The 14,327-nt window shown below is 28.0% G+C and overlaps 2 protein-coding genes and 1 long non-coding RNA gene across 14 annotated transcripts; 2 read left to right on the top strand and 1 right to left on the bottom strand.

The window, feature by feature from the left end:
- Nucleotides 1–2,927: 2,927 nt before the first annotated feature.
- On the bottom strand, nt 2,928–12,955 carry LOC145193715 (uncharacterized). 10 transcript variants are annotated; one of them, XR_016455005.1, is made up of 5 exons: nt 11,820–11,992; nt 11,040–11,162; nt 9,562–9,972; nt 6,667–6,742; nt 3,557–4,105 (listed from the first exon to the last, which is right to left on the bottom strand). It is a non-coding gene; the product is annotated as an uncharacterized LOC145193715 (long non-coding RNA). The 10 variants fall into 10 exon arrangements; XR_016455006.1 differs by lacking the exon at nt 6,667–6,742; XR_016455009.1 differs by lacking the exon at nt 9,562–9,972.
- LOC149885051 (serine/threonine-protein kinase mos-like) lies at nt 3,232–4,963 on the top strand. Its single transcript, XM_090096033.1, has 3 exons — nt 3,232–4,119; nt 4,289–4,375; nt 4,541–4,963. Exons 1-3 carry the CDS (start codon nt 3,232–3,234, stop codon nt 4,961–4,963), a joined length of 1,398 nt encoding a protein of 465 aa, XP_089952159.1.
- On the top strand, nt 4,976–11,975 carry LOC145182631 (uncharacterized). 3 transcript variants are annotated; one of them, XM_090096030.1, is made up of 19 exons: nt 4,976–5,185; nt 5,320–5,461; nt 5,616–5,675; nt 5,850–5,955; nt 6,250–6,436; nt 6,548–6,592; nt 6,814–6,849; nt 7,155–7,202; nt 7,433–7,474; nt 7,568–7,624; nt 7,747–7,782; nt 7,921–7,977; nt 8,119–8,443; nt 8,693–9,126; nt 9,442–10,173; nt 10,273–10,831; nt 11,076–11,173; nt 11,354–11,553; nt 11,831–11,975. In XM_090096030.1, exons 1-19 carry the CDS (start codon nt 4,976–4,978, stop codon nt 11,868–11,870), a joined length of 3,414 nt encoding a protein of 1,137 aa, XP_089952156.1. In that variant the 3' UTR covers nt 11,871–11,975. The 3 variants fall into 3 exon arrangements, with proteins under 3 accessions (XP_089952156.1, XP_089952157.1, XP_089952158.1); XM_090096031.1 differs by having other exon boundaries at nt 7,747–7,783; nt 7,925–7,977; XM_090096032.1 differs by lacking the exon at nt 7,155–7,202.
- Nucleotides 12,956–14,327: the final 1,372 nt, after the last annotated feature.

Genomic DNA, 14,327 nt, shown 5'->3' with positions numbered 1-14,327 from the left:
TGCTTGATTTCTTATTAAAAAAAAAACAACGTGTAACTTTATTGTATAAAGTTTTCTTTACAATCTAGTGGTGTGTAACCTTGTGATTTTAAACTTATTTCACTTTTTAAGTGAAATAAGTTTAAAAGAAATGGAGTAATCATATTATGTAAAACTTTCTTAAGTAAGATATTGTTCAATCTTACTGCAAGCAAAACTCGGGACAATAAAAGATTTAGAATTAGCTGAAAGTTCTTTGTTTTTAAGTCACAAATTTCTATTTTCTTAAAGTTTCTTAAATCTAGAAACAAATTTATGATGGTTTTACTCAGTTATGATCAAACTTTGTAACTACTTTTTGTTCATATGTAGTTATAAACAGGCTCTTAAAAAAACAACTTTTTTTTTTGCTTGCGAGTTTATTCCCACAAAATGTTACTTCATTAAAAGTTCCAATGCAGAAGTCACCTAATACCTGCATAATTTATATAAAATCGATTTTTATATATTTAGAGATCTCTTTTACTCTGTATTGAATTTGAAAATTGTGCAAAATAGATTAATTTTTTTTATTTGTCTTGAAAGTCATTTTAAATGTTTTTTTGTTGCTTCTCCTCCGTAAATCGAGGAATTTATATCATTATCCCCTGGACAATCATCCCCAATTTTTGAGGAATGAAATAATTCCTGGCCTCAATGTCCAAAGAGGGTTAATTTTCTCCAGGATAATTTCCCCCTCTATCCCAAGAAAATTAACTCCATTTTGGAATTTATGTCTAGGGTGTCAATATCATCGGCCATAGAAAAACATGAAAACTCGATTTTTGAATTTTGCGCTAACTTGATGATATTTTGTTTTTAATTTACAATTGTTCATTTTTTCATGTTTTTTGATAACAGAGAATAAACTAGAAAAAAAGGAGAAAATACGTATACTTAATTTTACTAATTTTTTCATTTTTAGGACTGATTTTGATTGTTTATTATCTTTCGCCGATACTAACGATGGGGATATGTGGATCCTCTTCTGGCTGCTAGATATTTTGTTATTTTAATTTAGGTTAAAACAAAAAAATATTTAAATAAAATAAAAAGTCCGCGCGCATTTACACTGCTGGGCACCATCAGCAAATAAATGTTATATTTTTTATCAAATACAATTTTCTAAATTTTATAGTAACATTTTTAAAACAACTATTTTGTAGTTTCTTTTTCTTAACTATATTTTCTTAAATATGAGTGACTTGATGCAATTAACTGTAACTATGGTGCGACTAATTGTAACATGAAAAAAAGGAATGGAGCTCTCATGTGTGCCCGTCCTTGGCCTATACTAGCTGTTCTTTATAGGATTTTTTTCTCTTAATACCAAAGATTAACTAACTGTATTACTGATCTTTTTTTACGGAAATTTAATATTTAAAATGTAACATACCAACTTTATTACAAAAACTATATTTTATTTCTCCTAAAAACATGAACTTTAGAATAAATGGCTTAAAAAACTTTATCTAGTGATATAACTCGGTGTTGTGATAGGTGAGAAATTTTCATTCAAAACACACTTAAATGATCTTATTCTCAAATTAAGCCAACGGAATGTTAGCATAAGATCGACTTAAAGTTAAATATAAAACGTTACAATTCATATAACACTCATCCCATTTACAATATGTTTGTCAAGTTTGGGAAATTCTAAAACCGCATGCTTTTCTAAAACCGTTGCATTTCAAAATAGGGCAGTACGAATTTATGCACAATAATTTTCGTAATGACATCCTAAGTTTTTCCCTTTTTAACTTAATTCAGTTTTTAAATTGTCCATTTATCTGGAAACAAATACACGATATCCTTCCAACCTTTTTTCAGAACTGTTTTAATAATATGACAACGTGTCGAGATAACCTAAGGTCAGTCACTTATAACTATATTTTTTGAAATACCCTCCAGAACGTCCTAACAACAGGTTTTATCCGTAAGTCCAAAAATCTGTTTTTAAGGGACATCACCATTTCTTTCTGAATAGTTCTGGTTAATATCATTCTTTAACCTCTATATATTTTTCTTTGTGAATATATTATTTATTTTACCTAAAAATTTTTAAAATAAAAATTCTGATTTAACTGTTACAATATAAATTTTGTGAAACTCTAATTTTATATTGTGATTAATTTATTTCTAATGATATTCTTGTATTTTATTAGTAAATCATTATTTGCTGTGAACTGAGTATTGTAACATTATTCTTTATAAGAATTTTTATTTTGTTTTATCCAAATTATCCGTTATTATCTTAATTACGATTTATTGCCATCTTTATCGTTGCTATCTTACTATTATATATTATCTATTTTATTATTATAATATATTATCTATTTATCATTATTGTTATAATCTAAATTTACGAATTATATAAAATGGGTTTCCAACGCGTTGCAAACGGGTTTAAAAACGCAATGCAAGCTATTTTATTCTTAAGATTAGAAAATTCGAAACGTGACATACTAAGCGTTTTAAAACCGTTTCAAAACGAAAAACAAGAATATATATAAAAAAAAAAAATTTTTTTTTTCTTCTTTAATCGGTTTGTAACCCTATGAAATTGAATCTCCCTTATTTTTAAATCAAAGACGAAAATATTACCCAGGTAAGATATTATACCATTATTGATTACAGGCATTAATTGAAAGATGTTTCACAAAAATAAGGAAACTTTAGAATTTCTGTAAGCTCATTTTGTTACAAATATTACAGTTCTTAATATATTTCACGAATTCATTACAGTACAGTTTTGTTATTTTTAAGTTAGTTAACAACGAGTGAAGTTTTAGCGAAATTTGATAATTATGCTTTTTGGCTTTGCCACTCATCGAAGTAATTATCGACTTAATCACAACCGTATTCTTGATTTAGTTATTTTTGGGCGAACCAATAAAGAAGCAGAAACATGTCATTTTAGCGGTGGTTTTTTAAAACGAACTTTACAAAATAAAATAAATCGTCATAGAGCATAAATAAATAGTTGCCCACATTCATTTTATACAGATTCGTAAAAATAGTAAAAAGATAGAGTTGAGGAGTTTTTAGATATTTTAATTTATTATGTATTAATAATTTCTGTACGAAACTCGTTTTTAAAAATAACCATATTTACTAAACGATAATAGTTTCTGAACATATTTTCGAGATTTTAAAAAAATTTAAGATTTTTAAGAACTTATAATATCACTTTACTTTAATTTACAGCTAAACATGGCATCATTTTTACCCTTGTCAATAAAAAAACTGGAAGAAGAAATAGCTCATCTTAATGTATACGATTTGCCATTAAATCCATCAATGATAGTAGGCGAAGGCGCATCCGCAATCGTATACATTCACAATTTAAGAAAAAATACAGTTGCTGTGAAAGCGTTTAAGAGGCAAGTTTCGAAAAAAAAGATCATGGATATCGCTCATGTATTAAGAAAACTGGAAAATGATAACGTAGTAAAGTTCTTCGGTTTTAGTACAAAACCGTCAGCGCTACTCTTTGAATATTGCCGCGTTAATGTCGACGGGGACAAAGTACACAACCTGTCATCACTTTTATCAATATTTAATGACAATACTTATTTCAACTTTAAAGAGAGATTAAACTATATATTCCAAGCCACCAAAGGATTGATTTATTTACACAACAATGGAGTTGTCCATCGTGACTTTAAACCGAGCAACTTACTTGTATCCGGAAGTTTAAATGAAATATCAGTTAAGGTAGCTGATTTTGATGGAATGTTGCTCCTAAAAGAAACTATAACTGCAACCGCAACTTCTTTTCCGACAAAAGGAATGACTTTATCGTATACTGCACCAGAAATCTGTTCTGGTTACGTAAAAACTCCATCGAAGAAAACCGATATATTTTCTTGGGCTATTTCTGCTTACGAAATTTTATCAGATCTGTCTTCACCTTGGCAAAACGTACTTCCATCTTTAAAGGATCACTTACTAACTGAAGCTTTATGCAAAGGCATCAGACCAATATTGGATGATGTAAAAAATCTCTACCAAACAAACTCAATAGATGCAACAATTATAATTTCATTTATTCATTCTGCATGGAGCGGAGAACCATCGGAACGACCTGAATTAGAAAGGGTAACTGAACAATATACTAATTATTAACGTAACATATGTCCGTAAAAGTAAATTCATTCCGAATAAAATGAAAATACATTTTTTAAATTTATTCTTAATAAAGTTAAAAAAAAAGTTTTTTTGTACAAATTTTTTCGGTTTTAACTCCTAAGCAATATTTTATTTGCAGTTTATTGAATCCATGGAGAACACCTTGTCATCCAAGCAAAAGGAAGCTGTGATATTGGAAATTGAAAAACTGCAACCAAATTCTCAGGTAAAATAAGTTAAATCCAAAATTTCAAAACTTTTCTTATTACTAAAAACAATTTTGTGTTTTCAAAATTTTGAATTACTGTCATACATTTGAAAAACGTGTAACTATTTACTTAGACAATAGTGAGACTCCAAAAAACCTTTTTAAAAATTTCGTTCTTATTAGAACCAAGAATTGTTAATGTATGATGGAGTATCCAATGATGGAGTATCCAAGATGGCATTAAATTGCAAGAATTCTTTTACAAGTGAAGAGGCTGAGAAAAACAAAATAACCTCATTTGAAGAATCAGAAACACATAATAAGAAACTTGACCTAGCAACTAGTTCCCAGGACAAGCTCCTTGAAAGTGTTTTTTTTAAAGATAATTTAATTGATAACTTTAACAAGGACAATGTTCTAGGGACTAGTTTGCAATCATGTAGTGAGCTCAAGAAGGTAAAGAAAAAAAAAACTAACAGCTTTTTAAATTTTCTTAAACTTTTTAAAATTATTAAACTATCAAATTTGCATTTTTATTTATTTATGATTTGTAAAGTTTTCACATTTTATACAGTTTTTAATGGTATATTGCTTATATCTTGCTAGAATATTGAATTTATGGACTTCACAGTTAATAAGTTTTCTTGTAAAATCAAAGAAACCCAACCTGAAGAAAATAGTATAGGGTTTAAAGAAAACTCACAATGGTTAAATGAACCTAATTCCCAGGGCCTTCTCCTTGAAAGTCTGGTTATGGGACAATGTTATCCCAATAACACAGAAAATCAAGAGAATGCCCAGGTTTTAAGGTTAAATTTGAACAACAAGGTATATACTAATAGTTTTTCTTTACATTTGTTGTGAAATTTTTCTTTTTACTCACATACTTTTACCAAACTATTTATCTGACAATAATCAACTTAAAAAAATTTTTATTGCAATTTTTATCAAAATCTTTATAGATTAAACTGAGTGCAACAGCTGAGAAACGAACACGCTCTAATGTTCAAAGAGGGATATCTTTTGAGGAGGAAGCTAAGATTTGGATTGCCAAAAAATCAGACAAACCAAATTTGACAAAATTGTTTATTAACAATGATATTGGTAATTCTCTTAATACTTTACAATTTTTCTTTCAAAAGAAAACATTCAAATTTCACAATATTTTAAAACTTGCTTAAAACATCAAACTCAAATAAATCTAATAAAAAAACAATTTGTTATTGCTAATCTTATTTTCTTGTGTTTTCCTTCATAGGATGGGGAGTTTTCACAACTGTGCCTATCAGTAAAGGAGAATTTATTGTGGAATATGATGGTGAATTTAAAAATATTTTCAACAGATTTGGATATATTTAGTTCAATAATTCTTTTGAATATTTTTTAAATAACATTTTTTAAATAAAAAATAAATTAGTTTTCTAATGAATTGTTTAATTTAAAATAATGATTTTATAACTTTTACATTATTCAAATAATTCTAATAAAATAGGTGATCTGACAGAAAAAGAAGAAGGTTGTAACAGAGAGGAAAAGTATGATGAAGAAAAAGAAGGCTCTTACTTGTATTTTTTTAAGTACCAAGGAAAAGAACTCTGGTAATTAGTTCACATATTTAAAAAAAAAAACTTTTAGTGAAACATGCATAATGAAAAGTTAACAAAAAATTGTTTAACTGTTTAGAAACTCACTAAAAAGTAATTGAAACAAGAACTAGAAATTATTCACTCATAAACTCACAACAGAGTTTATGAGGGGATAATTTCAAGTGCTTATTTCTGATAAGTTCATCTGGAGTTGTAAAAACACACTAATAATTTCATCTAATAATTTATTAGTGTGTTTTTAGAACTCTTTTGTTAACATCTAAAAATTTTAATTATTATTCATAGCATCGATGCTACATTTAACAACCGATTAGGGAAACTAATAAACGATTCGTCAACACCAAACTGTGCAATGAAGATAATTGAAATTAACGGTGTTCCTCATTTGTGCCTTCAGGCTCTGCATAATATAGAAAAAGGGAAAGAGCTCAGATACAACTATGGAGTCACAGGATTATGGTGGAGAGGAAAGGTATATTTGATACTTAAAAAATAGATAGCTTTTTTCTCTGACTGGGAAGCACACACAGCAAAACATTTGGATAAAGCTGATTAAGATTTGATGAGTTATAATTATTTTTAGAAAGAATACAAAATACCCCTGGACATTGAAACAGTTTTAAAAAAGGTTCAGTTATTTGTTTATTTATCATTACATAGAAACTTAGTTGGTTGATATTTTATATAAAGCAAATTAGTTACCTAGCATGACTTCTTTTTTTTTCTTTACATCATCCAATATGAGTATTTCATAGCTCTTTTAAAGTATTTAATTTACCTAATAAATAAATAAATGATTCGCTAATAGTATTATTCCAAATTGTAAAAAAATTTTGATTTCAATTCTAGAAAATCTCTGAAGACAATGGAAGGGAAAAAAAAGAGGTTGATTTTTTAGTTCACAAGTAATCATTAATTTAATGACTTCTAATAATTGAATGTAAATAAAGTTTTAATGAAAATCTACAATTTATGAGGAATTAAAACTAACTCTTTTTTACTGAAAATATTGTGATGTCATAAAATATTTTACTTTCAATCTAAATCAGCAAAAACTCAAAATCTTTTAAATAAGATATCTTTAAGATTATCTTCAATCTGCATTTGAATAAAACTAAAGTTTAATGCAGTTTTTTGATACTTCATTCAAAGAATTCACTTTGAACTCTAAAAAATCATTATTTTTTTAGATTGATTCAACAAACCTTTTTGATTTTGAAAATGAAGATGAAAGCAATGTAAATTTAATAGTTTTTCTTTTAAAATTTATTTTATACATAAAATGTGAATGACTTTTCAGTTACAACAAAGGGAAGCTACTTCCATAATTAAACTGGCTAAAATCACACATTGTTTAAAAATACTTGTTTATTTTATTAGTCTTTTCTTAAATATAATAACCAAAAATACTTAAAAAAAAAGTTAACAAAAATTACATGCATCCTCACTTATACATATATTACTTTAGAATAAAAGCCCTTTGCCTGAGGAAGATGAAATCAGAAATGAAGTAAGTCTTACATTCAAGAATTCTAAATTTGAAAAAATCATAACATTAAATTATTGTCAAAATTTTACCAATATAAACTTATATTTTAAATAGATCATGGATGGGGATGATGATCATGCTAATGACAGTGGTTTTGAAAAAACATCTGAAGTAAATACTATTATTATTCTAGTTTTTTTGTAGGTAAAAACTGTAAAAATTACTTTTTATTCTGTTTTAAATATTTATTAGTGCTTTTATTCCACTTTAAAGATGTAATAACCTTTTCACAGATCATAACAGATTTATCATCAGAGATATCAGAAGAGGTACAGATTATTTTAAAACTTTCTATAGTTAGAGTGCTCTAGCTCTCTTTCCAATATAAGTGTCTAATTTTTTTAAGTGTACAATGTTTTGAGAATATTTCATCAAGTTACTAAGAGATCTCATTTATCCCTGTTTAGGATGATGATGATGATGAAGATTTTGAGCCTTTTTCTTGCAATGAAGAAGATGAAGAGGTATTTGTCACAAAAACAACTTTCTGTGGGAATGTTTGCATGTGCTATACTTTTAAGAGTCTACAATCATAACTGGTTTGTAGATCTAACCAATATCCAACAAATATTTTTCTTTACACAAAATAACTTTACTTTGTTCAGGAGATATGCGGTTCAAGCTTCAACGATGAAAGTGAAAATGATGATGATGAAAGTGAAAATGTTGAAGAAAAAGAAAATGATGATGATTTAGATTTGAATACTATTGATTTTGTAATAGAAAAAACTTTAAACGAAAACAAAAAACGTTTAGGGTTAGTATTGCCTGATAATATATCTTTTGATCAACACAAATCAGATAACGATACAACTGATGAACTAGAACATAAAAAAAGTGAAACTATTGGATTACCGAATGTTGAGGAGGATTTACTTGAAAGTGAATTAGATAATGGTGCAGAGAATAATAAAGTTATTGATGATTCAGGTAAGAAAACATCATTGAAGTAGTATGTATCAAATTCAGCATATGTATAAAAACATTAAATAAAATACTAAAAACAATTAATATTAAAATTTTTTAAATAATTAAAATATAAATATATACTGCTTCATTACTTATACTAAAAAATTCAATTATATACTATTTTTACACATAAAATGCACTCGCTATTATTCAAATACCATGATTGGTAATTTATTTCTAGTCAGAAGTAAATCTATTTATATATTACAGGTAAGAAAAGGGAATCAGGTGGGCATCGCCAACATTACTGTCTGTTTTGTGAAAAATTGCACTGGATGCTACCTCGTCACTTAAAAAGAAAACATCAAGATGAAACAGAAGTCAAAGAATTTCTTCAATACCCCACCAAAAGTAAAGAAAGGAGAAACCTATTATCAGGCATAATGAGAAAAGGAGATTACAATGCTAACATCAAAGCTCTGAAAAACCATTCGAGTAACATCATTGTTGCTCGAAAAAGAATATCTGAAGACTTGTCAAATCACATTCCATGCCCTCATTGTTTTCTCTTTATGAAGCCAGCAAGTATAAGTAAGCATGTAAAAACGTGCTACTTGGGAGGGACATATAACAAAATTAAAAACTCTCTGAAAGCAGGGCGAGTTCTGTTAAGTACTACATCTAGTGAAGGGCAATTTCAAGAGGTAAACCTATTAGTCACTAGCATTAATAAATATTAGGTTTTCTTTTAATGATAAGAATTTTTTTGAAATTTCTGCAATTTTATTTCTTTTATTGCTTATTGCAAAGTTATTACATTTTTAAAAAAATCTCACACCAAATATTAAATACCAATATAGAAATTTGACACAATATTTTATTATTTTTGCTTATTTCATTCAGAATGAATAAGCAAAATGTTTCAATATTAAATAACTTTCACAAACCTCTATAGAAAAAAAAAATGTTCCTAACACTGATTGTGGTCAAGTCATTATAGAAACTTGTTTTATTGTTAGGTGCATGAAAACCTTCTGTCATCTATGAAACGTGATGAATTACACCTTATTATAAGGAATGACACAAATTTACTTTTATATGGTGCTGTTGAGCTTCAAAAGAAAGAAAAAAACAGATACCATGATATTCGAGGTTCCCTTCGTTGCTTGGCAAAACTTTTGATTGAATTTAGAAAACAATCAAATAATTCCAATGCTAGAGCTGAAGATATGGTGTTGAGTGAAAACTTTGACAAAATAGTAAGTTCAGCAAAATTTTTAACAGGGTACAGAGGCCCAAGAGATATTGACAATCCTAATACTTTTTGCAAGTTTGGTTTTTCACTTCACAACCTAGTTTTAATTGTCCGTGCTGTGTCGCTAAAAGAAAATAATAGCATCAGGACAGAAAAGTGTAGAAATTTTTTAGAACTATATGAATCAGAGTGGCTCATACTTGCAAATAATGCAAGGGCAACCTATGAGTGTAAAAAGGCTAAAGCACCTGAGAAACTTCCTCTTGAAGATGATGTTGTTATCTTTAGATCCTTTCTAGTCAATGAAATAGAAAAAATTTGTGAAAAATTTGTTGTTAAAAAATATAGATATTTACAAAAACTCACACTTGCACGCTTGCTGAGTTTCAATGCACGACGAGGAGGGGAGGTTTCTAAACTAAAACTTTCAGATTGGGAAGGAGTAGAAGATGACAGATGGAAACGTCGAAATGATATTGACCAAATTGAAGATGAGGTAGTTTTTTTTAAATTACTTTTTATTTTAAAACTGTATGGGCTAACTGATGTGAAATTATTTAATTTTGGTTTAAACTAGTATAATCTGATAATCTAGGTAGAGCGGAAACTAGCATGTCGCCTTAAATTATGCTACGTTGAAGGAAAGAAAAAAAAGGGCAAATCTGCTTTAGTACCAATTCTATTTACAGATGAGTCAGTTTCAGCGATAAGACTGTTAGTTAAATATCGCACAGCTGCAAACATATTGAGCGACAACTTATATGTATTTGCAAGTGGCTTAAGTGATCTTTATTACCGGGGATGGGACACCTTACAAGCTTTAACAAAGAAGATACCATTATTAAATCAACCAAAACTAATCACACCTACAAGAACTCGTAAGCTCCTTGCAACTATGCTGCAGCTCCTAGACATGTCACAGGCTGAACTAACATGGCTTACAAACCATATGGGGCATACTCATAATGTTCATTTTGCATGGTACCGCAAAGAAGATAGTCATATAGAATTGACAAAAGTGGCAAAAATTTTAACAGCAGTAGATAAGGGAAAGAAATTAAAAAACAAAAAAATAGACAATGTTTTAGATGATGACAAAAGTGATTATGAAGTTGAAGGTATCAATTCTGTAACAGTAGATAAACCAACTGAAGGTTAGTAATTTATAACGAATGAAGTTTTTAAACAAAAAAACTGAGATTATAACTACACTAGGATTTAACGAGTAACATTGAAATCAAACTATAATCAATGCATTAATCATTTTAAGAATTACAACACAGAATTTATACTAAAATCTTATATGGCAAACACTAATACTTAACCAGATTAACTAATTTTGAAAATAAATAAACTCAGTACCTGTATCTGTAGCTGTGATTGCAAACTTTATTTCAGATGAAAGAACAAAGCAAACCAAAGAAATCAAACGTAAACAGAAAGAAAATTCAGATATTGCCATTGCAGATGATGAAAATGCTGTTTCTAGTAAAAGGGTAACAAAATATTAAATTACAGAGAAAATTACAAACTAAAATATTAATTTTTGTTTATTTTTCTTTATAGTATATATCAATATAAAAATATATATGTGCACACACACAAACACACACACACACACACATACACACATTTTTCAAAAAAGAAAAGAAAATTATTTACTAAATTTTATTTAGAAAAAAACATGGAGTAAGTGGTCAACAGAAGAAATGAAAGAATTGAAATTAGCATTCAAAGCATACTTTATTTCTAATAAAAGACCCCAGCATCACGATTTCTTGAATGTTTTAAGCAAATTTCCTCATCTTAAGTTGAGAGGATTAGAAAAAGTTAGGGATAAGTTCAACAGTGAATTTAAGAAGATAAAGAATTCTAGGTAAAATTCTGTTTCCTCAACAAAATTTAATTCATATAACCTGCATATGTGATTTGAATGATTATATGATAATCATATATATATATATATATATATATATATATATATATATATATATATATATATATATATATATATATATATATATATATATATATATATATATATATATATATAAATATATATATATATATATATATATATATATATATATATATATATATATATATATATATATATATATATGTTTAAAAAATAAGACATACTTTTCCTTTAGAAAAAGTAAAATTACAGATTATGAAGAAGCTGGAGCATAATTCTTTTAAATATTTACTAGATTTATTTTTTATATATTTTAACGTTTACATTTACTATTGCTGTAAAAATTTTATTTTAAAAACTTTTCTTTCGCCATCCTTAGCTAACCTTTCTATTTGATGACGCGCTACTGCATATTCACACCCCCTCCCGTCTTTTTTCCCTTTATTGCAAGATAAGAAAGATCGTTGTTGAAAATGAAAGACAATCAATATTAATTTTTGACCAACATAAAATAGTCTTATTTAAAGTTGAAAAATTTAAAAATCCAATCAAAATGATTAAACTCGCCAATTTTTTATTGGAATTAGTTCTTTGACTTGAAACAAAGTTTGCAACGCAAAATGATGTTTTACACAGAAACAAGAAAGAAAAAGTGGGGTTAAACTTTCAAAAAAAGGTATAAAAGTTCTCGAGAGAACAAAAAAAAAATAATAGTAGAGTAATTCCCATTTAACGACTTTGAGCTTTATTCTTACGGATTATGATGAAGGCAACAAGTCTTCATTTCGTTTTAATTTAGTTGTATGCTGTGATGTATTTCGCATTATCAATTATAACTCCAAGATGTTTCTTTTATGTTTTTCAATATTTTAAAGTCACAATTTTTTTTAAGGTCAATTAAACAAGAAAATGAAATACTAATTTGTAAATAATAATTTTCGCACTTTCCTCGTTCTTTCCGTTTATATACAGTTTTTCTCTCTTCTTTTATAAGTAAAAAAAATGTTTGCTTTTAAAAACCTCCACTAATCGCATCCAGACGCGCTTAGCAGTAAAACTACAAACCGCGGCATAAATCAACAACAATGATGAAGATGTGGATATGGTTTTCTCAGTATTCAGTATATAATATAACAGAAGCTTTCGAATCAGTATCGTGTAAAGTTGGATCCGCTTATACTAACTTTTCGATATATACAAATATTTGATTTCACTGTTTAAACGCTTCCGGGCAAATTTCAAATAAAGTCCTTAGAAATCCCTCATTCGAGTGTATTTAAGTATAATTATACATTTTAATTCAAGATTAGGGAAATTAAAACTCTTTTAGTGAACAAAAAAAAAATTTTAAATTGGATCCGTTTGTAATGAATATAGAGGTGGTCGCGCTTAACGATATATGTTCCTATGTATGTATGTATGTATGTATGTATGTATGTATGTATGTATGTATGTATGTATGTATGTATGTATGTATGTATGTATGTATGTATGTATGTATGTATGTATGTATGTATGTATGTATGTATGTATGTATGTATGTATGTATGTATGTATGTATGTATGTATGTATGTATGTATGTATGTATGTATGTATGTATGTATGTATGTATGTATGTATGTATGTATGTATGTATGTATGTATGTATGTATGTATGTATGTATGTATGTATGTATGTATGTATGTATGTATGTATGTATGTATGTATGTATGTATGTATGTATGTATGTATGTATGTATGTATGTATGTATGTATGTGTCATGATGGGGCTAAGTGATCTAAGAGCCAAAAAGTGAAAATATATTTTTTTAAATCAAAGTGATCTGAGTGCCCATGTCAATTCAATCCAAAGAGATCTAACTGCAGAAACATCAATAAATGGAACTGTCTGTATGTCCACGCATGTAGTAAGTGTAAGCTTAGTTGCCCTGATGTTATGTACATGAAAAAAAAGCTCTTCGATGACTTTTACGTGTTGGGAATCAATTCAAATCCTACCCGTCTGAAGACGTCGACGTATGATGACCCAAACGATAGTAGAAAGCAATAAATTATCATTCTCACAGTTCCTGATGATGAAGGAGACCTTAAAAAGTTATGCAAAAAAATATTTCTAGACATTTCTAATCTAGACAAACGGAAAAAATTATGAATGCAGAAATTGAACGTTTTCCGGGTGTGGTACCATTTAAAGAGGTAAAGACGAAGGACCATCAAGCTATGATGCGGTATTTGGATGAAGAAATTAGGTTGTATTTTAGATACCTAAATTGTTGGACTTAGATCAACTTTTTTTGTAAAAGGGTTGTGCGATTCGTTAGGAAATTAAGCAAATTTTTTTAAACGCGTTTTAGGATTTTTAAAAAAATGTCAATATAAAAACCAAGTTGTTATGTGTTATGAGAGGGTAATCATCTTTTCCTGTTTATGAAGTAGTGAAGAGTATTAAAGAAGTTCCCTGAAGATATTTTTCTAAAAAAAAGTTTCTTTAGTTGTTTTAAAAGAATTTAATTCTGAAGGTTTTGTAGCTCACAATATATAGTCAAAAGGCGGTTCCAGGACATCGACCCCTTCCCATACTTAAGGATGCATAAAAAATGGTGAACACTTCATATCATGTTCTTGGACAAAACCAATACTTAAGAGTCGTCTTTAAAAATCAAGAAGTATAAAAATAATCATGTTATTTCTATACCAGTTCTTCAAGATGCCTGTTCTTCGCTTGGTTTA

Source organism: Hydra viridissima, unplaced genomic scaffold, assembly GCF_058129835.1.
Source record: "Hydra viridissima isolate aposymbiotic clone 2 unplaced genomic scaffold, HvirCarnegie_v1 scaffold_8, whole genome shotgun sequence".
NCBI classification, from domain to species: domain Eukaryota; kingdom Metazoa; phylum Cnidaria; class Hydrozoa; order Anthoathecata; family Hydridae; genus Hydra; species Hydra viridissima.
Note: the sequence above shows the minus strand (reverse complement) of the source record. Positions and strands in the feature narration are given on the sequence as shown.